Raw genomic sequence first — 22,093 nt, 5'->3', positions numbered from 1 at the left:
GTGCATATGACAAGGCTGTGAGGCAGGCTTTGTCGTTGTGCCTATTTGACCCGTGAGTAAACTTGGGCTGAGAAAGGCTAAGATAGCAGCAGACAGAGCCTGAACTCTAACCAAGGTCTTCTGGCTTGATAGTCCCTATGCTAGGCTGCTTTTCCAGGGAGGAGTGTGTGTGTGCACATGTGGGTGCATGTGTATGGGTATGTGACCGAGTTACTCACTAATGGCTCCACTCAGAAGGTGCAAATGCAGGAAGGGAGGGGAGGGGAGGGAGCCACAGACCCAGCCAGGCTGGAGAGGGGAGCGCCAGCCAAGAATAGGAGGCCAGATTCTGCAGAGCGTTGAATGGCAGGGCTAGGAAGCACTGGAGAGCAGCTGCAGTCTCTAGAACATGCGCCTCTAACACCCCTCTGCGGGGGTTAGCAGAGCTCCACATGCTCGCGAGCATCACTGCTGGCTCCACCACCAGCTTCCCCAGGCATCTGCCTCCGCCTGTTCATTGTGGAAGCCGTGCCTGGCCCCAAGTTCGGCCCTGCAGATGCTCAACCCAGGTTCCTGGACATGGCTAGTGACTGGCACAGTGCTTGGGGAATGCTTGTCTTGCCACCCCACACAGGATGGCCTGGTAGAAGGGACTAGGCACTGCTGGGAGGCCGATGTGGGAGTTTTGCTAGTTTATCTGATAGGGGTGACAGAGATAGAGGCAGAGAAAGAATCATGTAGGGATGGGTTGCCAGGAAGGTGCCAGGTGCACAGTGGGGGATCGGGAAAAGGGGAAGGGGTCAGGAAGGACTGGAAGGGGTCAGGAAGCCCTGTCCAGGTCTCATCTCTGTCCTGTTTGCTGCTCTTTGTCTCATCTCACCTGTCATTCTTGAGAAGGACACTAGGTGCCCACTGGGGACATGGTCTGTCCCAGGCTCAGCCACAGGCAGGAGGGAGGAATAAAGAGAGAAAAGACGGAAAAGGGAGGCTGGAGAGAACCACGCCTGGGAAATCCCCTCCCTGCATCTCCATGGGCTGTGATTTTAGCTTGATAGGCCTAGAGGTTAGGGCGATGGAGACCTGTTCCCAATAAATGGGGACATCTGTACCACAGGAAATCTTGTCTGCAGATCCCAGGCTGCCCACCCTCCCCAGATGCTTCCACAGGGCTGTGCCTGGGCATTCCAAACATCAGCCTGAACAAATTTCTTTAGAATGATATGCTGTTGCCAAGGAAAAGGAAGTTCCAGACACATCCCAGAGCCAGACTGAAATACACTTATTGCCTGTTTTAAATGGCTTGGTCAATAGCCCCTTCTAGGAATGTGGATCATTAAAAATTAGGGAATAACCATGTCAAAACAGTTTTGGCATCCAGGATGGAGTGGGATCTGGAATCAGAATACTGGGTTCTAGGCCCACCTTGGCCACTTCCCAGTCGTGTGGCTTGGGCAAGCCACTTATGCTTAGCCCCTCTGAGCCTCACTTTCCTCTGCTGTAAAATGGGGATAACAAGCTCTGCATGAGGTTGAGGCTGCCAGGAGGAGTCCATGTGATGTGACATTTCATCCTCCTTTGCTCACTCTCTGGGATTTTTCCCCTGGCTACCTGCCATCCCTCCCAGGTGCTCACTGCCTCCCTGCTGGCCCTGACTTCCTCAGAGAGCAATGTTGGGCTCAGAGAACTACACTGAGCTGACAGGGTACAGAGCCCAGTGGCAGCTCCCAGATTCCACCCTCCCAGGCCTGCCTCTATTCCTGCTGCAGTACCCTTTGAGGTGACCCTGGGAGGCTGGCCCAGGAACTGTTGGAGGGAGGTACCCCTGCCCCTGCCCCTCGTCCCCTGTCCCACTAACTCCCCACCCTGGGCAGCATCCCAGCTAAGGTGGCAGCAATGACATGAGTCCTGTCCCTCATTTTACAGATCAGAAAACTGAGGCCCAGATAGGGGAAAAGAGAGCAGTAGAACTAAGCCAGGATCCAAAGTCTTGGCTCCCAACCCAGGCAAAGCCAGCAGAGTGGCAGAGTGGCATTGATCTTCCCTCCCCTGGTCCTGGGCTCACAGGTTAATTCAGGCCAATTAGAGAAAGAGCCTCACTTTCCCCAAGGCCCAGAGAGACCCAAGAAATAGCCTGGACAGTCTGGAAAACCTACTTCAGGAGGTCTCAGAAATGACCAAGTTACTTATTAATGGCTCCACATAGAAGGTCTAAGTGGGAGAGGGAAGAGGAGGGGAGCCAGATCTCCCCAGGTGAGCTGTGGCTCTGCTGGAGTCCCTGCCCAGCCCCTCTTGCTGGGTGACCTTGAGCTGCTGCTACCCCCCTTCAGCCCCATGCTCTGCCTTATCCACAGGGGACACATGATCACTTTGACCTGGCTCTGCCTTGGGCACCTGTTCTTGCCCTCCTGGTTCTGTGAAAAGAGGAGGGAATGGTTGGCTCCGAAACAGGGGAAGGTCCTGAGAAGTAAGATGCCAGGTAGCCCACTCCTGCCTGCCACCCCAGGGGTGGGGAAGAATGCTGCTGAGACCCATCCCCCATGCCACCCTGGGTAGGGCCTGATGGCATTGACATTCTCTTCACATTTTTGTCCCAGGTGATCCCTCTGCCCAGCAGGGATGCTCAGGATATCTTCCTCCTGCCTCTCCCCTCCTAGCCTGGATAATCTCCTTCCTCAAAGGACCAGGGGAGAGGTGCAGAGAGCAGAACTGTGGAAGAGTCACAGATGGAAGTGTCCCTAGCCCCTATCCACACCCAAAGGGGCAACAGCCCAGAAGGAGATGGTTTGGGGACCTAGGACAAGAAACCAGGTGACAAGAGTCCCCCTGGGAGCTAGGGCAGGCTAGTAACTCTATCTCAGGCCAGGCTGATGGGGAAGGGGCAGCTGAGACTGAGGGTAAGGCCAGGGGTAAAAAGGCCCCCCTCAAACTTGGTCAGCCCAGCCTTCACACTGATACCCCAGTTGTTCAAGACCCCATGTTAAAGCTGGAGAGATCCAAAGGGGGGGCAGACAAACTGGTCTTTGGGGAGATTCCAAGCTACAGCAGGACCACCCTGTTAGACTCTGAGGCTGGGAGCTGTAACTTGTGCATGACAGCATCCCCTGGGGCCCACCTTGGTGCTGGGCACACAGGGCGTGCTCCTTAGATGTTGGTTGAGCTTGAACTTGCAGTCTGTTCACTTGGAACACCTCTCCCTCAATTTCTTTGCATGCCTGGCTCTCTCCTGTGACGCAAGAGCCAGCTTTAATATCACCTCCCCAGAAAGGGCTTCCTTGAGCACCTAGCTAAGTAGCCCCCAAAATGTGCCACTCTCCATGCTACCCTGCTTGATTGCCTTCATTTCACAATGTAAAATTCTCTAGAGTGTGGGCTCCATGAGTGCAGTGACTTTTACTTTGTCTGTTGTATTCACCCTTAAAACAGGATCCGGCTCAAGAGGTATTTGTTGAATGAGTGAATTAATGGGTGGGATAAGTTTTGAGATTTTTATTTTGGTTTTTGAGATAGGATCTCGCTCTGTTGCTCAGATGGGAGCACAGTGGTGCATTCATGGCTCACTGCAGCCTCAACCTCCAGGCTCAAGTGACCTTCCCACTTCCGCCTCCTGAGTAGCTGGGACTACAGGTGTGCACCACCATGCCCAGCTAATGTAAAAATTTTTTTAGAGACAAGGTCTCACTTTGTTGCCCAGGCTGGTCTTGAACTCCTGCCCTCAAGTGATCCTCCCACCTTGGCCTCCCAAAGTGCTGGAATTACAGATGTGAGCCACCAAACATGGCTTTGAGGTTTTTTTAACTTAAAAAAATTGACAGGGGCCGGGCGCGGTGGCTCAAGCCTGTAATCCCAGCACTTTGGGAGGCCGAGACAGGCGGATCACGAGGTCAGGAGATCGAGACCATCCTGGCTAATACAGTGAAACCCTGTCTCTACTTAAAAATACAAAAAACTAGCCGGGCGACGAGGCGGGCGCCTGTAGTCCCAGCTACTTGGGAGGCTGAGGCAGGAGAATGGCGTAAACCCGGGAGGCGGAGCTTGCAGTGAGCTGAGATCCGGCCACTGCACTCCAGCCTGGGTGGCAGAGCAAGACTCCATCTTAAAAAATAAAAAAATAAATATAAAAAATAAAAAAAAGACATATAAATTACATACTATAAAATTCACATATTTAAGCATACAATTTAATGGTTTTTAGAATATTTGGACTTGTAAAACCATCACTACAATCTACCTTTAGAGCATTTCTATCACCCCAAAAAGAGATCTTATATCCAGGCTGGGCGCAGTGGTTCACACCTGTAATCCCAGCACTTTGGGAGGCCAAGGGAGGTGGACTGCTTGAGGTCAGGAGTTCGAGACCAGACTGGCCAACATGGTGAAACCTGTCTCCACTAAAAATACAAAAATTAGCTGAGTGTGGCAGCACATGCCTGTAATCTCAGCTTCTAGGGAGGCCTGAGGCATGAGAATTGCTTGAACCCGGGAGGCGGAGTTTGCAGTGTACTGAGATTGCGCCACCTCACTTCAGCTTGGGCAACAGAACAAGACTATGTCTCAAAAAATAAAAAGAAAAAAGAAATCTTATATTCATTAGTAGTCACTCTCCATTCATCTCTATACCCTACCCTTAGCCCCAGGCAACTACTAATTTAGTTTCTGTGTCTGCAGATTTCCTTATTCTGAACTTTTACATAAATAAAATCATATAATATGTGATCTCTTGTGTCAGTCTTCTTTCACTTAGCACAATGTTTTCCAGATCATCTGTGGTATAGCATGTGTCAGTATCTCATCCCTTTTCATGGCTGAGTGATATTCCATTGCATGGATATACCACTTTTTTTTTTCTTTTTTTGAGACATAGTTTCACTCTTGTCGCCCAAGCTGGAGTGTAATGGCACAATCTCAGCTCACTGCAACCTCTGCCTCCTGGGTTCCAGCGATTCTCCTGCCACAACCTCCCGAGTAGCTGGGATTACAGGCATGCACCACCATGCCTAGCTAACTTTTGTGTGTGGTTGTTTTTTTTTTTTTTTTTTTTTAGTAGAGACAGGGTTTCACCATGTTGGCCAGGCTGGTCTTAAACTCCTGACCTCAGGTGATCTACCTGCCTCAGCCTTCCAAAGTGCTGGGATCACAGGAGTGAGCCAACGCATCCGGCCAATACATCACATTTTTGTTTTGTTTTCTTTTGACACTGGAGTCTCACTATGCTGCCCAGGCTGGCTTTGAACTCCTGGACTCAAGCGAGCATCCCACCTTAGCCTCTCAGGTAGCTGGAACAACAAGGCATCCACCACCACACCTGGCTGAATAGACCACATTTTTGTTTGTCCGTCCATCCGCTGATGGACATTTGGTTTGTTTCTACTTTTTGACTGGGATGAATAATGCTGCTATGAACATTCACGTACAGGTTTAGTGTGTGGACATACATTTTCAATTATTTGGGGATCATACTTGGGAGTTGGGACCATATGACAGCCCCATGTTGAGACTGATTTTTAAAGCAAGGACAATGTCTGGTGCTGGACACTCAGTAGGCTTTTGGCACAGGTTTGTTGCATGCTGATTGGTAGACAAGGTGCTGGAGGGAGAGGCAGAGGCTTTCTGGATGGGAGACCAACCAGGGCCCAGCTCAGGGGGAGAAGCTGGTTTGTCCTGTGTTCCAGGGACTGGAGGGGGCCAGCATGTCCGGGGGTGGCCTGTACAACTAGTGTATGGAAGACAGGGTTTGATGCAATGGCCAGGAGGGAGTCATAGCTAGGTCTGGGGCAGGGTAGGACTTGCAGATTAGAAGGAATTTGAGGGAGAAAAAGAGAAAGAGAACAGGACAAAGAGAGGAAGAACTCAACAAATCCTCTGACAAACCCTCTGTTAAGAGAGCATGGGCTGGGGAGAGGCCCAGGTGAGGCTGTGAGAAGCCTGGGGAAGCTCTGAAAGTTGTTTACCTACTCTGATGCCTCTGAGATAAAAGGGTCTCCCAACTGCCTAGGATGGTTAGACAGGTCCCCAAGAAACCAGGACAAATCCCAACCTTTAGTCTAAATACCCCTTCCCCTTTCCTGCCTGACAAAGCACATACCTACACACCCTTGCCAAACAGGCGGCTTTTAGTTTTTCTCTGAGAGAGTGAGCAAGTTGGTGCTGCCCTGAGCTCAAGTCTTCCCCCGCACCCACTCCAATAGCCAAGGCTCTCCACCTTCCGCACGTAGTCCTCCCAAAGTACATCCCTATGGAGGCATCCACAAGCCCCATTCAGCCTGCGCCCTCAGTCTGGGCCCAGCAGTAGGCAGGACCTGAGTAGGAACCCACGAGAAAGACACTGCCCCCAACTCTCCTCTCCCATGTGTCATCCTAAACTTTCCCCCACTCCCCCGCAACAGCTGGCTCTCACAGATTTGTTAAAGCAATCCCCCACTCACAAGTATAAACCAAGCGAGAGCGCTAGCTGGTAATCACTTAAGCTGCAAAGCACTTGCTTGCAGGGGTATTGCATTTTAACTGAGACATGGTCCCACGGAATCCAGCTTTAAAGCTTTGTTGCAGGGCTGGTGGAGCTTCTGTTGGGGGGGGATGGGAGACTGTGATGAGAGCTGCCCAGAGTCAGCGAGGTGGAGGGAGACTGTCGCCTACACTCAAGGCCACCCCGGACATCCCTCTGTTTCCACTGTATATCTGCTCTTCTCTTAACCAAAGGCAAGAGTTCTTCATGGCATTTTGTCTTGGGGGTGGGAGGACTGAGGTTCAGAATTCAAACCTCAACCACTGATAGGATCTACCCCACCCCCCAAAGATCTCAGCAGGAAGCCCCAGAGGGTCACCATTACATTCCTAGAAGTTGTCAGAGCTCAGGAACACCCAGCCCATGAGCATCCTCAGGGCTACTCATCCCAAACCTGTGCCTGATCCGCAGAGTTTACACTGATTACTCACAAAACAAGAGGCATTGCCTAAGTATCTGTTTTAGAGAGAACACCTGTGTTCAAATTCTGGCTAGGCCTCTTCTTAACAACCATGTGCTGTGGGCCAAGTTTCTTAACCTCTCTGTGCCTCCACTTCCTTATGCATAAAATGGAGATAACAGTACTACTTTGCAAGGTGGTTGTGAAGATTAAATGGGCTGATACATGTGAAGTACTGTGAACAGTGCCTGGCACACAGTAAGTGCAGAATAAAGTTCGTTATCATTGTTACCATGATTTTTTTTTCTCTTCTGAGCCAGTTCCTGCTGCAGGGTTCTCTCTGCTGCCTGTTCAGAGCCCCCTGTTGGGTAAGCAGTGCTGAGGGAGACACCAAGCTACCCAGGAAGAGATGGCCCAGCTGGGTGGGTGTGCATCTCTGCTGGCTTCACAAACCCTGCCCTGCCAACCTGTCATTTCAAATTATCCTCATTCCCCTTCGTGTTCTTTGCACTACATATGTTCTTTAAAAGTTCTAGGTAAAGGAGCTTTTGTAAGTCAAAGTACTTAAAACCAAAAAACCTCTGCTAGCCACAGATACTTTACCTTAGTTTCTAATTAAACCTCTAGGCAGAATAAATCTTGAGCTTTTTCTTAAGATTTTCTGAATCTTCTGTATATTCCAATCCTGTACCACACCCACGAAACACTGGTGTACACAAGGAGACTTGCTTTTTAAGAGGAGAATAATTTGGTTTACAAGAGGATTTGGGGAAAATGGGGATAATCACTTCCAAAATTGGTCATGTTTTTAAGGCTTAAAGTGGGGTCCATCTGTACCGACACCTGTGCTCCCTCCACCAGCTCTGGAAGCGAGGTGGATGGATGGAAACACCTGCCCTCACCAACACCTCTAGGCGTGAGCACAGCCCATTACAGCCCCTCCAGGGGTTTCTCTGGGATAGCCCAACTGCGGTTTTGTCTCCAGGCCGGCTGCTTGCTCGACTGAGTCCATGGGATCTGGGAAACCACTCAGCCAGGAGCTGGAGGCTGGGGAAATCACGCAACAGCCTCTGGCTTGCAAGTCATCTATTCCCTATTCTATTATGGGTCTCTGTTTTCCATGCTGCACTGGAAGAGTGAATCTTGCTGTCTTTCCACAAGGGCCCCCGGAGGTGGCCCTGTTCAATTTAAGTCGAGAGAATAAGGCGCTGCAATGGTATCAAAGGGGGATTTCTGGGGGTGGTGCCAGGGAGAGTCCAGAGCCCTGTCCTGGGGCAGAGGCCAAGCAGGAGTAGCATGAGGTGGGTGGGGAGTGGAGGGGAACCTTGGCACCAGGCTGGAGTGTCACCTTACCAAGCTATGGGTAAAGTGCCCTGCCCCTCCCAACCTGGCCTTAACGGTGAGGTTCTGTGTGTCTCGGAGGCCAATGCAGGAACCATGTTCTGGCTGCCTCAGGAGGAGGGCTACACAGGACCCACCAACTCCGTGGCTACCCGGGGGAAGGGACAGCCTGTGTTAGCTGATGTGGAGCTGCCTACAGTGGAGCCTGGCCCTGGGAATCAGTCAAGCTGCAGGCCACCTTCAGCACCCCGCACCGCCACAGAGCTGGCCCTCCCAGGATCCTTCCACCTCACTGCCAATCCTGTCCCCGGCAGCCGGGGCTACTGATAAACCCCAGAGGAGCTGTGTAAGAGGGGCACCCTCCCCACCTCTGCAAACTCTATCACTCCTCTCCCTACGGGGCAGTGGGTGGGGGAAGCAGGTGGGAACTGGTTTTATCCTCTCACAGGGATAAGTGATGACAAATAAATAAGCCAGAAGTCACCTTCAGTCTCTGGAGAGAGTTTTCCAGGGAGAGCTGCGGGGGAGGGAGGAAGGGAGGCAGCTCTTCCGCCAAGGCGGAGCTGGGAGAGGTGGTCGCAGCCGGGAGGCGGGGGCGACGGGCAGCCCCACGGGGCTGGGGCAGAGGCCGGGTCTCAGGGCAGGAGGGAAGGGTCGGCCCGGCGAGGGTGGGTGCCGGGGGCCGCGGGGCGGGGGCGCACGGGTGCGGCACTCACGTCCTCTTGAAGACGCCCCCGAGGGCGCTGCCCAGCAGGAGGCAGAGCTGCTGCGAGAAGAAGACCCAGGAGATCTGGGGCAGCGAGCTGTGTGTCTGGCAGCGCAGGTCCAGCAGCGTGGGCCCCAGGAAGGCGATGCACAGGCCGAAGCTGAAGAAGACGCTCCAGTAGGTGAGCGTGGGCTGCAGGTTGCGGCGGAGCAGCCCCGACACGCGGCCGTCGCAGCCCATGGCGCCGGCTGGCGGGCTCGCGGCTCTGGTCCCGGCGAGCCCGGTGCCCGAGTGCCGCCCGCGGGAGGGCCGGCCGGGCTGGGGAGGCCCGCGGCCGGGAGGGAGGGGCGGGGAGGGGCCGCCCCAGCGAGGGGCCCCGCCCTCGGGCCCGGGCGGCGGCGGGGGCGCGTCTGCGGCGGGTGGGCAGCGCGTCCGCTCCCGCGCCTTCCCCGTGCGGTGCCAGGCGCCGGCCTCCCCCTCCTACCCGAGCGCACATGCTCGCCCTCCCCCGGCTGCGGAGACCAACCGGGAGCCGCGCTGCCCCCCGCCCGCTCTCCTTCGACCAGTCCCACCAGCCTCCGGATGCAGCCCCCAGGGACCGAGGGGCCCGAGCGCCCATTTTAGAGCCCGGCAGATGTAGAGCCCGAGACATCCTGTATCTCCAGAGAGAGGCTAGGGGCCCTCTCCCCGCACCCGGGCTGTGGCAGTGGAGGAAACCCGGACCTCTTTAAACCTAGGCGCTTCACAGATGGACTTCGAGGGTCTAACGGCACCCCTTTTTCCCCCAGAACAGAAGGCAAAATCTTGTTGTACATACATTTCTTTTTGGGAGAGTATTCGTGCATGGCTTTCATTAGAACCCCAAGAGGTTAATCACATTGCCCTTTAGAAGGAGAACCCTAGAAACTCAACATCTTCCTCACACTAAGCTCCCTGGAAGGGCCTGAGATGAGGCCCTTCCCAGCCTCATCCCATCCCTGCCCTGGCCAGGTGCGGGAGGGAGGAGGATGACGCTGGTCTATGCTGACTCTCTGTCTCTCTCCTTTTAACTAGTTGGAGGAGGGCAGAGAGGGAAGGACCGCGTCCTGGAGGAACCCCGGGAGGAATTCTGAAGTAATCTCCTAGAAAAAAAAAAAAATTAAAAAGACTTCTGGGGAAAATCCTTTCTTCGATGGATAAAGCCTTGGCAGTGAGTAGGGGTTGATTAGTCTCTAGACTGGGTGTCCTTCCAGGAGCCTGCAGCTGACCTAGGCTGTCCCTTCATCAGGTAGCCTCGGGCTCCTGGTGGGTTTTGTGTGGTCCCGCTCCTAAGGGAGCCAGGATCTGGTTCCTAGAGGCAGAACAGTTAGGTCCTGCGGTGTCACCTCTGCCCAGGTGTTCTAGTAGTGACAGGAGCCATGACACCATGTCCACTGGCCCACCAGGGGGACCAGGGCTGAAAAGACTGAGGAGGTATGTGGGCGGGTGTCCCCAAGACAACTTGGCATGAGGTGGGGCAACCGATTGATCTTGCAGGTACTGGTCCCATCTCACAGTGGCACCCCTGCATCTGCCCCATCCCTCCTTGGATAGTGAGCCCCAGAGAGGGGAGAGTCCCAGGGTCCCTCTGGCTCATCACTCTGTGGGTAATGACAAGTACTTATTTGATAGTGATGATGGGAGGCCTGCACAGTAATTATAATAAACTAAAAAGCTACCCTCTGGGGGGCGGGGAACACTAAACAAATCATAACCACAAGTTTTTGACTGAGTCTTCTCTGCCACTATCACAGAACTCCAGGAACCATAGAAGCTCAGAGTTGAAAGGAATAGCCTCCAACTGAGTCCCCTGTCCCCTCCCCATAACTGCCTTTGAATGCTTGCCAGTCCTGTTCTTGACTGACACCTCTAGTGCTGGGGACTTTGCATATTCCCAGGGGCTCTGCTTGCAGTGTGGATGAGCTCTGGTTGTAGAAAGGGTCTCAGGCAAAATTGAAATGCTCCGCCCTGTAACTGCTCCCCACGGCCCCACACAGAACAAATCTAATTGCTCTGTCATGTAAGTCCTTCACACCCAAAATGACCTTGCTCTAGTGATTTTGCTTCTCTAGCCCAAACACCTGAAATCCTTCCATAATTTCCCTAAATGGCGCTCCCCAACTACAGCACCTTGCTGTAGACTTTAAATAATCTCTGGATTACTTATAATATTTAATACACTGTCAATGCTATGTAAATAGTTGTTATACTGTATTTTTTAGGGAATAATGACAAGAAAAAAGTCTGAACATGTTCAGTACAGATGAATTTTTTTCCCAAATATTTTCGATTTGCAGTTGGTTGAATTTACAGATGCAGAACCCACAGAGACAGGGGGCCACTGTACAGCAGTGAGGTACGTTCTGTAATGGGGCGGTTTGAGGGCCTGGAGAGATAAGTGTCTCTAATTCTGCCTGGGAAGGCTTCATGGAAGAGGTGACTTTTGAGCGGGGTCTGAAAAACAAGTCTGTATGTGAAAAGGTTTTACTTATTATTGCTTTCTTCATCCCTTTCTCTGTCTCTTCTATTTTCCAGCATCACACACTGTCCACCTCCTCTAAGCATCTTTCCCAGATGAATTAGTTCTATTAAATTCTCATTTCCAGCAAGACTCTCATCTACTCCTGTACTTCTACCCCATCTTCACAGGGCCAGGTATTACATTCCATGGACTGTTCCTCCAGCCCCTTCCAGGAGCCAGTTAAATCATGAGTTCCTAAGGGCTGGTAGCATATTTACCTGTGTTCTAACTCCACCCCTTCTCATGTGCCTCACATAAAAGAATGCCTTGCAGATAGCAAGTCCTGGATAAATAGCTGGTGAGGTGAATTGTTTGCACAAAAATTATATAATTACTTTTGGCTTTACATTTACATGTCCTATCTCCAAGTTACAAGTTCCCCAAGGGCAGAGGCTATCCAGTCTTTCCTTTGTGCTGTGTATTCAAATGTCAGTTCTTAGTTGGGTACCTTGTGGTTACTCTTAAATTTGAAGGGCAACACCTTGCATCCTTCTTTAACTACTCTCTGATTTCCCCCCTTATAAATTAGAAGGGAATTATCCCCCACCCTCACAAGCCATGAAAAGTGATCTGAGACTCCCAAATATGGAAATGTTGCATTAATTGGAATAAAGGATCTGTGGGAGTAAAGGGTTCTTAAGTTCTTGGAGACTGAAATCTATTTATTGCCTCAAGGGTTGGCTCTCCAGAAGCCTTTTTCTGACCTTCCTAGGCTCCCTCTTTGGGGCTCCCAATCTATCCTGGTGCTCATTCTCTGTTTAGTGCCGCCCTTCCAAGGCAAGGACCACAGGATTGGTTCATCACTGGGTACCTGGATTTCTGACTCCTTGGTGAGAGACGTTTATACTACATTGAACTCTTGTGCTTTTGTGGGGTTTTTTTTGTTTTTTTTTTTTGAGATGAAGTCTTGCTCTGTTGCCCAGGCTGGAGTGCAGTGGCATGATCTTGGCTCACTGCAAGCTCCGCTTCCCAGGTTCACATCATTCTCCTGCCTCAGCCTCCTGAGTAGCTGGGACTACAGGCACCCACCACCATGCGTGGCTAATTTTTTTGTATTTTTAATAGAGACGGAGTTTCACTGTGTTAGCCAGGATGGTCTCGATCTCCTGACCTCATAATCCACCCGCCTCAGCCTCCCAAAGTGCTGGGATTATAGGCATGAGCCACCGCGCCCGACCTTTTATTTATTCTTTTATTTTTAATTTATTATTATTATTATTATTATTTGAGATGGAGTGTTGCTCTGTCACCCAGGCTGGAGTGCAGTGACGCAATCTCAGCTCACTGCAACCTCTGCCTCCCAGTTTAAAGTGATTCTCTTGCCTCAGCCTTCCAAGTAGCTGGGATTACAGGTGCACGCCAGCAAACCTGGCTAATTTTTGTATTTTTAGTACAGACAAGGTTTCACCATGTTGGCCCATGGTGATCTGCCCATCTCAGTCTCCCAAAGTGCTGGGATTATAGGCGTGAGCCACCACACCCGGCTAACTCCTATGCTTTATACCTGGAAGTTGAGAAGCAATAAATCACCTGCAGATCTTGGACCATCTATAAGTAATCTATGTCGTGGAAACACACAGGAGAAAGTAAGCAAACAATGAAATAAGATTTAGATACCCTTACCACTATCCTTTTACATGCACTACAGCTGCAGAAATTCCTTAGTATATAAACCCATGTAGTGTATTTTGTTTTTGTTACTGTTTCTGTTGGAATTGAAAACCTTAAATATTTAAACAAGATATAAAGAGAAGAGGCCTGATTCTCATCAGCCTGGTGGGGAGTCACTGGGACTTGGGCTTGATTTCATGCTTAGCAGGATCCCCTTAGTGACCTGGGGCTGCCCTCTGTCCCTAGGGCCTTCTGGTTTCTGCTTCGCAGATTCTGCAGAGGCCAGGCAGGAGCAGTAGAGTGAAGTCTCCTGCTCAAGGTCATTAAGCACATCCTGCAGTTCCTCTGGCCATTCAGGGTCATGAAGCCAACCCTCCCCCATCTCCGGATTTTGTCTTGTCACTCCCTATATGGTTGTTCTGCTGGCCAGAGTGTGGGGGTGGATTGGAAGGCTCTGTCTGAGGTTGGCATGGGGCAGATGGCAGATAGTTTGGTGCCAAGGACTATACCTGCATGGCCCAGCCATCCTAAGGCACATGAATGCAAATACAGCAGAGGTGGGTGTGTATACAAAGAGCCTCCTTTACCAAATATCCGGATGAGCTACTTAGTGCTAGCCTGCCTGGAGAGTAAAGGGAGTGGTCACACAAGTGCCAAGAAAGGGAGGGACAGGAGGAGGTGAGATGACCCAGAAACATCTTAGAGTTAGACCAGTGGCCATAAACACCCTGGAGAGGTGTCGCCTAGTGTCTGGCATTTAGTTGGTGCTTACTAGGTGCTAGTGCTTAAAAGTGCTAGTTGAAGCTAGTCTAAAGGACAGTTGGAAGGACCCCCTGAAATTAGTGCAACCAGCCTGGCGTGTTGGCTCACGCCTGTAATCCCAGCACTTTGGGAGGCCGAGGAGGGCAGATCACCTGAGGTCAGGAGTTCGAGACCAGCCTGACCAACATGGAGAAACCCCGTCTCTACTAAAAATACAAAATTAGCTGGGCGTGGTGGGACATGCCTGTAATCCCAGCTACTCAGGAGGCTGAGGCAGGAGAATCACTTGAACCCAGGAGGCAGAGGTTGCAGTGAGCGGAGATCACACCATTGTACTCCATCCTGGGCAACAAGAGTAAAACTCTGTCTCAAAATAAATAAATACATACATACATACATAAAATAAAGAAATTAGTGCAACTTCCCACTCAGAAATGGGATTCCACTTACAGCATCCCTGCAGGTAGCCACCTGGCCTCAGCTCGAGCACACCTAGGCTTGGAATCAAAGAATCTAGCCTAGGCTGTGAAATCAGTGAGAAGCCGACCCTCGGTTTCCTTGTTTCTTAAATGGGGTGAATAAGAACTCCCTTACTGTGAGAAAATATAGACAGTATGTAACACAGGAGCTGGTACACCACGTTCCCAATACATTCTCATGGTTATTATTATTATTAACAACAACACAAACTGCCATCCTCATTTTGTGCACTAGAACAGTGGCTGGCAAAGCGTGTCCCTGGACCACCAGCAGCAGCATGTCTGGGGAACTTGTTAGAAATTCAGACTCTTGGTCTTGCCCCAGACTAGCTGAATTAGAAACTCTAGGGGTGAGGCTCAGTAACCTGTTTTGTTTTTGTTTTTGTTTGAGACAGAGTCTAGCTCTATCACCTAGGCTGGAGTGCAGTGGTGTGATCTTGGCTCACTGCAGCTTCCGCCTCCTGGGTTCAAGCGATTCTCCTTCTTCAGCCTCCTGAGTAGCTGGGATTACAGGCGTGTGCCACCACGCCTGGCTAACTTTTCTATTTTTAGTAGAGATGGGTTTTCACCCTGTTGGCGAGGCTGGTCTTGAAACTCCTGACTTCAAGTGATCCATCCGACTTGGCCTCCCAAAGTGCTGGGATTACAGGTGTGAGCCACCGTGCCTGCCAGTAATCTGTGTTTTAACAAGCCCTCCAGGGGATTGAGATACAGCTACAGTTTTGAGAATCACTGCTTTTGCTTTAGAGCCACAAAGCAGAAATCTAATTCCCATTCTACAGAGAGCCATTCACTATTGGAATACACTCTATGTTCTTCTGAAGTCTTATTCCTGACACCATCGTCTCTGCTTCCTTCAGCCATCTCTCATTTACCAAGTACTCCCTTGCTATTCTTATTGTACTGTCATGCCATGCTCTCATGGTCAGCGACCCTCTCAAATAGGGTGGCTCCCAGCACTGCACCCAGGGCTCCACAATGGTCTGAGCAGTGCACAGTGCAATGAGCTTGCTGCCTCCTCTTCTCTACAAATCCTGACAGCTATTTATTCAGTGTCCACTCCATGCCAAACACATGACATATAGTATTTTTTAGTTTACTGTTTTGATTGAGGTTAAACTTACATGTATTAAAGTGCACAAGTCTTAAATAGCTTGATGAATTTTTATATGTGTACACATCTATGTGACCACCATCCACCTCAAGATAGAGAACATTTCCAGCACCCATGCCAGAAACAGTAGTGTACTTGTTCCACATTATGTATGTGAGAGCAGTAGTTCATTCTTTTCATTGCTGCGTAGTATTCCATTACATGGATATACCACAATATATTTTTCTCATCTACTATTGATGGACATTCAGACTGTTTTCAGTTTGCAGCTATAATAAAGCTACTCTAAACATTTGTATGCTTATTTTCTGGTGGACAGAAGCTCCAATTCTATTCAGTTTATGTCTAGAAGTGAAATTACTATGTCACAGATAGGTTTGGTTTTAGCAGATGCAGCAAGACAGTTTTTCAAAGTGGTTGTTCCAGTGTACACTCCTACTAGAGTTTTAGTTCCTCATCCTTGTCAACACTTGGCATTGTCGGTCCTTCCCTCCCCTCTCCTTCTCTCCCTTCCCTTCCGCTCCGTTCCCCTGTAAGGGTACTAGTATCTCAAAGGTTTTCATTTGCATTTCCCTCATGACAAATATGGTTCAGTATCTCATCATATGCTTATTGGCAATTTGCACATCCTCTTTTTTGAAATATCCCTTTGAGTCTTCAGCCTACTTTTAAAATCGGGTTGTCTATCTCTTTGAAATTTATTTAGGAGTTCTTGATATATGCTGGATATGAGTTCTTTGTCAGTTACATGTATTGTAAATACCTTTTCCTTGCCTGCACATACATTATTTTTTCCTTTTATCTTTAGTTTACACAGAATAATTGTACATACTTATGGGGTACAGAGTGTTTTTTTTATCTGCACAGTCTGAGGACAGGGGGTGATGTTCTGATACAGGTATAATGTATGTAATGTATGTAATGATCAAATCGGGGCAATAAGCATATATATCACCTCAAATATTTATCATTTTCTTGTGTTGTGAACATTCAAAATCTTCTCTTCTAACTATTCAAAGATACACACTAAATTATTGTAAGCCATATTCACCCTACAGTGCTACAGAACACTAGAACCTATTCCTCCCATCGAGCTGTAACTTTGTATCTATTAACCATCCTCACCCTATCCTCCCCATCCCCCTACCGTTATAAATCTCTAATAACCACAATCCTATAGCTATCTACTTCTATGAGCTCAATTTTTTAAGCTCCCACATATGAATGTAATCATGCTACATTTATATTTCTGTTCCTGAACTTATTTCACTTAATAGAATGCTTTCCAGACTCATCATGTTTCTGTGAATAACAGAATTTCATTATTTTTCATGTTTGAATAGTATTCCATTGTGTATATAAACCACATTTTCTTTATCCATTCATCTGTTGATGTCCATTTAGGTTGAATCCATATCTTGGCTATTGTGACTAGAGCTTCAATAAACATGAGGATTCAGATAGCTCTTTGATGTAGTGATTTTCTTTTCTTTGGATAAATACTCAGTAGTGGAATTGCTGGATTGTATGGTAGGTAGATCTATTTTTAGTTTTTTAAGGAACCTTCATACTGTTTTCTATAATGGTTTTACTAATTTGCATTCTCACCCATAGTGTATAAGAGTTCCCTTTTTGGCCGGGCACGGTGGCTCAAGCCTGTAATCCCAGCACTTTGGGAGGCCGAGATGGGTGGATCATGAGGTCAGGAGATCGAGACCATCCTGGCTAACACGGTGAAACCCCGTCTCTACTGAAAAATACAAAAAACTAGCCGGGCGAGGTGGTGGGCACCTGTAGTCCCAGCTACTTGGGAGGCTGGGGCAGGAGAATGGCGTGAACCCGGGAGGCGGAGCTTGCAGTGAGCTAAGATCCGGCCACTGCACTCCAGCCTGGGCGATAGGGCGAGACTCCGTCTCAAAAAAAAAAAAAAAAAGGGAAAAAAAAAAAAGAGTTCCCTTTTTTCTGCCTTCTTACCAGCATTTTTTTTTTTTTTAATCATTTTAATGACAGCCATTCTAGCTGGGGTGAGATTATATCCTATTGCAGTTTTGATTTACATTTCCTTGATGATTAGTGATGCTGAGCATTTTTCCCTATATTTGTTTGGCCATTTGTATGTATCCTTCTGAGAAATGTCTATTTTTTTTTATCCTTTGCCCACTTTTTAATTTTTTTTTTTTTTTTTTTTGGCTGTCAAGTTGTTTGAGTTTCTTATATATTCTGGATATTAGTCCCTTGTTGGTGAATACTTTGCAAACGTTTCCCCCTTTTTACAGGTTGTCTCTTCACTCTGTTGATTGTTTCTTTCACTGTGCAGAAGCTTTTTCATTTTATATAGTCCCATTTGTCTATTTTTGTCTTTGTTCCCTATGCTTTTGAAGTCTTATGGATAAAATCATTGCCTAGATCAATGTCCTGAAGCATTTCCCCTATGTTTCCTTCTAGTAGTTTTGGATCTTATGTTTGAGTCTGTAATCCATTGAGTTGACTTTTATACATAGTGCAAGATGAGGGTCTAATTTCATTATTCTGCATATGAATATCTGATTTTCCCAGCACCATTTATTCAAGAGACTATCCTTTCCCAGGGTATGTTTTTGGCAACTTTGTTGAAAATCAGTTGGCTGAAAATACATGGATGTATTTCTGGGTTTTCTATTCTGTTTCATTGGTCTATGTGTCTGTTTTTATACCAATACCATGCTGTTTTGGTCACTATAGCTCTGTAGTATATTTTGAAGTCAGTGTGATGCCTCCAACTTTCTTTTTTTTTTTTTTTTGCTCAGGATTGCTTTGGCTATTCAGGGTCGTTTGTGGTTCCATATGAATTTCAGGATTGTTTTTCTATTTCAGTGAAGAAGTCGTTGGTATTTTGATACAGATTGTACTGGGTTTGTAGATTGCTTTGGGTAGTATGTTCATTTTACAATATTAATTCTTCTAATCCACGAGCATGAGATGTCTTCATTTTTTTGTGTCTCTAATTTCTTTTGGCAGTGTTTATGGTTTTCGTTGTAGAGATCTTTCACTTCCTTGGTTAAATTTATTTCTAGGTATTTTATTTTACTGTAGCTACTATAAGTGAGATTGCTTTCTTGATTTCTTTTTCAGCTAGTTAATTATTGGCATATAGAAATACTACTGATTTTTGTATGTCAATTTTGTATCCGCAACTTTACTCAATTTGTCTATCAGTTCCAAGAGGTTGTGTGTGTGTGTGTGCGTGTGTGTGTGTGTGTGTGTGTGTGTGTAGTCTTTTAGATTTTTCTATATGTAAAATCCTGTTGTCTGCAAAGGGACAATTTGACTCCTGTTTTTCAATTTGGATACCCTTTGTTCCTTTCTCTTGCCTAACTGCTCTGGCTAGGACTTCCGGTACTAGTTGAATAAAAGTGATGAGGATAGACATCTTTATTTTGTTTTAGTTGTTAGAGGAAAGGGTGTTAGCTTTTCTTCATTCAGTATGATGTGAGCTGTGGATTTATCATATATGGCCTTTATTGTATTGAGGTATGTTTCTTCTAAACCTAATTTGTTGAGAGTTTTTATCATGAGAATATGTAGAGTTTTATTAAATCCTGTTTCTGCACCTATTGAGATCATCACATGGTTTTTGTCCTTTATTCTGCTGAAGTGATGTATCATGTTTATTGAATTGCAAATGTTGAACCATTCTTGCATTCCTGGAATAAATCTCACATGATCATGGTGTATTATTACCTTTATGATGTGTTGTTGGATTCTGTTTGCTAATATTTTGTTGAGGATTTTTGCATCTATGTTCATCAGAGATATTGGCCTGTAGTTGTCTTTTTTCTGTTTTGTCCTTGTCTGGTTTTTGATATTAGGTAGGTATCAAATGCTGTCCTCATAGAATGAGTTTGGAAGAATTCCTTCCTCTTTAATTATTTTGGAATAATCTGAGAAGAATTTGTGTAAGACCCCTCTCCCCTCTCCTTTTTTGACAGGGTGTGGCTCTGTAACCCAGGCTTGAATGCAGTGGCATGATCGGTGCAGTCTTGCAATCTTGTTACCTATTATTGGTCTCCTCAGGTTTTCTTTTTGGCTCAATCTTGGTAGTTTATGTATATTCAGGAATTTATCCATTTCCTCTAGGTTTTCCAATTTTTTGGCATATAGATGTTCATAATAGTTTCTAATGATTCTTTGTATTTCTGTGGTGTCAATTATGTCTCCCTTTTCATTTCTGATTTTTTTTTTTTTTTTTTAAGAGATGGAGGCTCGTTTTGTTGCCCAGGCTGGAGTGCAGTGACCATTCACAGGCACGATCATCACACAATGTAGCCTCGAACTCCTGGCCTCAAGCGTTTTCGTGTCTCAGCCTACAAAGTTGTGGAACTATAGGCATGTGCCACAGTGCCTGGCTTCTGATTTTATTTATTTGGGTGTTCTCTTTTTCTTAGTCTAGCTAATGATTTGTCAGTTTTGTTTATCTTTAGAAAACACAAGTTTTCATTTTTTTCATCTTTTGGTACTATTTTTAGTCTCTATTTTGTTTAGTTCTGCCCTGATCTTTATTATTTCTTTGCTTCTACTAATTTTGGGTTCAATTTGTTTTTGCTTTTCTGGTTCCATGAGGAGCATCATGGGGTTGTTTATTTGAAACCTTTCTACTATTTAGATATAAGCATTTATTGCTATAAACATCTCTCCTAGTATCGCTTTTACTGCATCCTGTGGGGATTGGTCTGTTGTGTTTCCATTTTCATGTTTCAAGATTTTTTAATTTCCTTTTTAATTTCTTCATTGACCCAGTGATTGTTCAAGTATGTATTATTTAATTTCCATGTATTTGTATAGTTTCCAGGGGTCCTTTTGTTATTGATTTCTAGTTTCACTTCATTGTAGTTTGAGAAAATACTTGGTATGGTTTCGATTTCTTTTTTGATTTTTCATAGAGCTGGGGTCTCACTCTATGTTGTCCAGGCTGGTCTTGAGCTCCTGGGCTCAAGAAATCCTATTGCCCCCCAAAGTGTTGGGATTACAAACATGAGCCACCGTAGCTAGCCTGATATATATATATATATATATACACACATATTTTAGATGGAGTCTTTCTCTGTTGCCCAAGCTAGAGTGCAGTGGCCTCCTGGGTTCAAGCGATTCTCCTGCCTCAGCCTCCTGAGTAGCTGGGATTACATACGTACACCACCACGCCCGGCTAATTTTTGTATTTTTAGTACAGATGGAGTTTCACCATGTTTGCCAGGCTGGTCTTGAACTCTAGACCTCAAGTGATCTGCCCACCTTGGCCTCCCAAAGTTCTGGAATTACAGGCGTGAACCATCATTCCCAGCCTAGTCAGCCTGATTGTTTAATATTTATTGGAATTTATTTTGTGGCCTCACATATGATCTATCTTGCAAAACGTTCCCGTGCATATAAATTAACTTTAATCTTCACAATGGTCCTGTGAGGTAGGCATTATTATCCCTATTTTATGGATAAGAAGACTGTGAGGCTCAGGAAGGCAGAGTAACTTCCCTAAAGTCACACAGCATAAGTAGCAAAGCTGAGTTTTGAGCCTGCGTTGCCTGACTCCAAAGTCTGGATCCTTCCCATGAGAATGTCTACCTCTCACATTCAACTCCAATACACACATCTAAGACTATTGCATACGCTGATAGCTGTTAACATTTTCCCCCACAGAAAATGCAGTTGAACCAAGACTTCCTAACTTGTCTATGAGCAGTTGATTCTTTGAATCTAAGTACAGGACTTGATACATGTGGAATAACAGAAAGAACCTGGACCTTGGAGTGAGACAGGCTTAGACTTGAGTTCTGGCTACACACTTGGCTGTGCCAACTCAAGGCAGCTACCTTGACATTATAAGGCTGATTTTCTTCAACTATAAAATGTCGATGTAGGATTACACGATAGGCCGGGCGCAGTGGCTCAAGCCTGTAATCCCAGCACTTTGGGAGGCCGAGACGGGCGGATCACGAGGTCAGGAGATCAAGACCATCCTGGCTAACCCGGTGAAACCCCGTCTCTACTAAAAATACAAAAAACTAGCCGGGCGAGGTGGCGGGCGCCTGTAGTCCCAGCTACTCGGGAGGCTGAGGCAGGAGAATGGCGTGAACCCGGGAGGCGGAGCTTGCAGTGAGCTGAGATCCGGCCACTGCACTCCAGCCCGGGTGACAGAGCAAGACTCTGTCTCAAAAAAAAAAAAAAAAAAAAAAGGATTACACGATAACACATGTGAAGCCCCTGTTAAAACACTCAGGGTGGCACTGCTCACACTTCTTAGTTACCTTCCCCTGATCCGGAGTGTCAATTTTGGTTTGAGTTCCTGTCGCCCACGGGTGCACTTTTGTCTCCCATTCAGTCACGTAGCAAGGGGCTATTCCTCCAGCTGTTCTTGAGTAATCATGGCACCTCACATTCATATAGAATGGTTACTAATAGTCATCCAAATTGAGAAAAATATTGACCACAATGTACCACTCTCCCACCCCCCCTTTTTGTAATTAATCTTTCCTTTGGGACTCAACTAAGTTGTTCATTCTTCTGGGAGTGCTCCACCCACCCAGAGCTGCCCCGGGTGCCTGCCTTTTGTTCTCTGCATCTCCTCACTACCTTCCCTTGTGAAGAGCAGCTGAGGTGTCTGTAACCCGAATCAATACTGGATCAGCT

At 47.4% G+C, this 22,093-nt stretch overlaps 1 protein-coding gene across 1 annotated transcript in view; it reads right to left on the bottom strand.

Moving 5' to 3' along the window:
- The window catches only part of MFSD4A (major facilitator superfamily domain containing 4A), a 34,335-nt gene extending 25,067 nt beyond the window's left edge, over window positions 1-9,268 (bottom strand). The window contains exon 1 of the mRNA XM_033198743.1: window positions 8,939-9,268. Coding sequence (XP_033054634.1) covers window positions 8,939-9,168 — 230 coding nt within the window. The 5' untranslated portion in view covers window positions 9,169-9,268. The remainder of the gene's footprint in view (window positions 1-8,938) is intronic.
- Window positions 9,269-22,093: the final 12,825 nt, after the last annotated feature.

This window comes from Trachypithecus francoisi, unplaced genomic scaffold (genome assembly GCF_009764315.1).
Source record: "Trachypithecus francoisi isolate TF-2019V2 unplaced genomic scaffold, Tfra_2.0 Lachesis_group5, whole genome shotgun sequence".
NCBI classification, from domain to species: domain Eukaryota; kingdom Metazoa; phylum Chordata; class Mammalia; order Primates; family Cercopithecidae; genus Trachypithecus; species Trachypithecus francoisi.
Note: the sequence above shows the minus strand (reverse complement) of the source record. Positions and strands in the feature narration are given on the sequence as shown.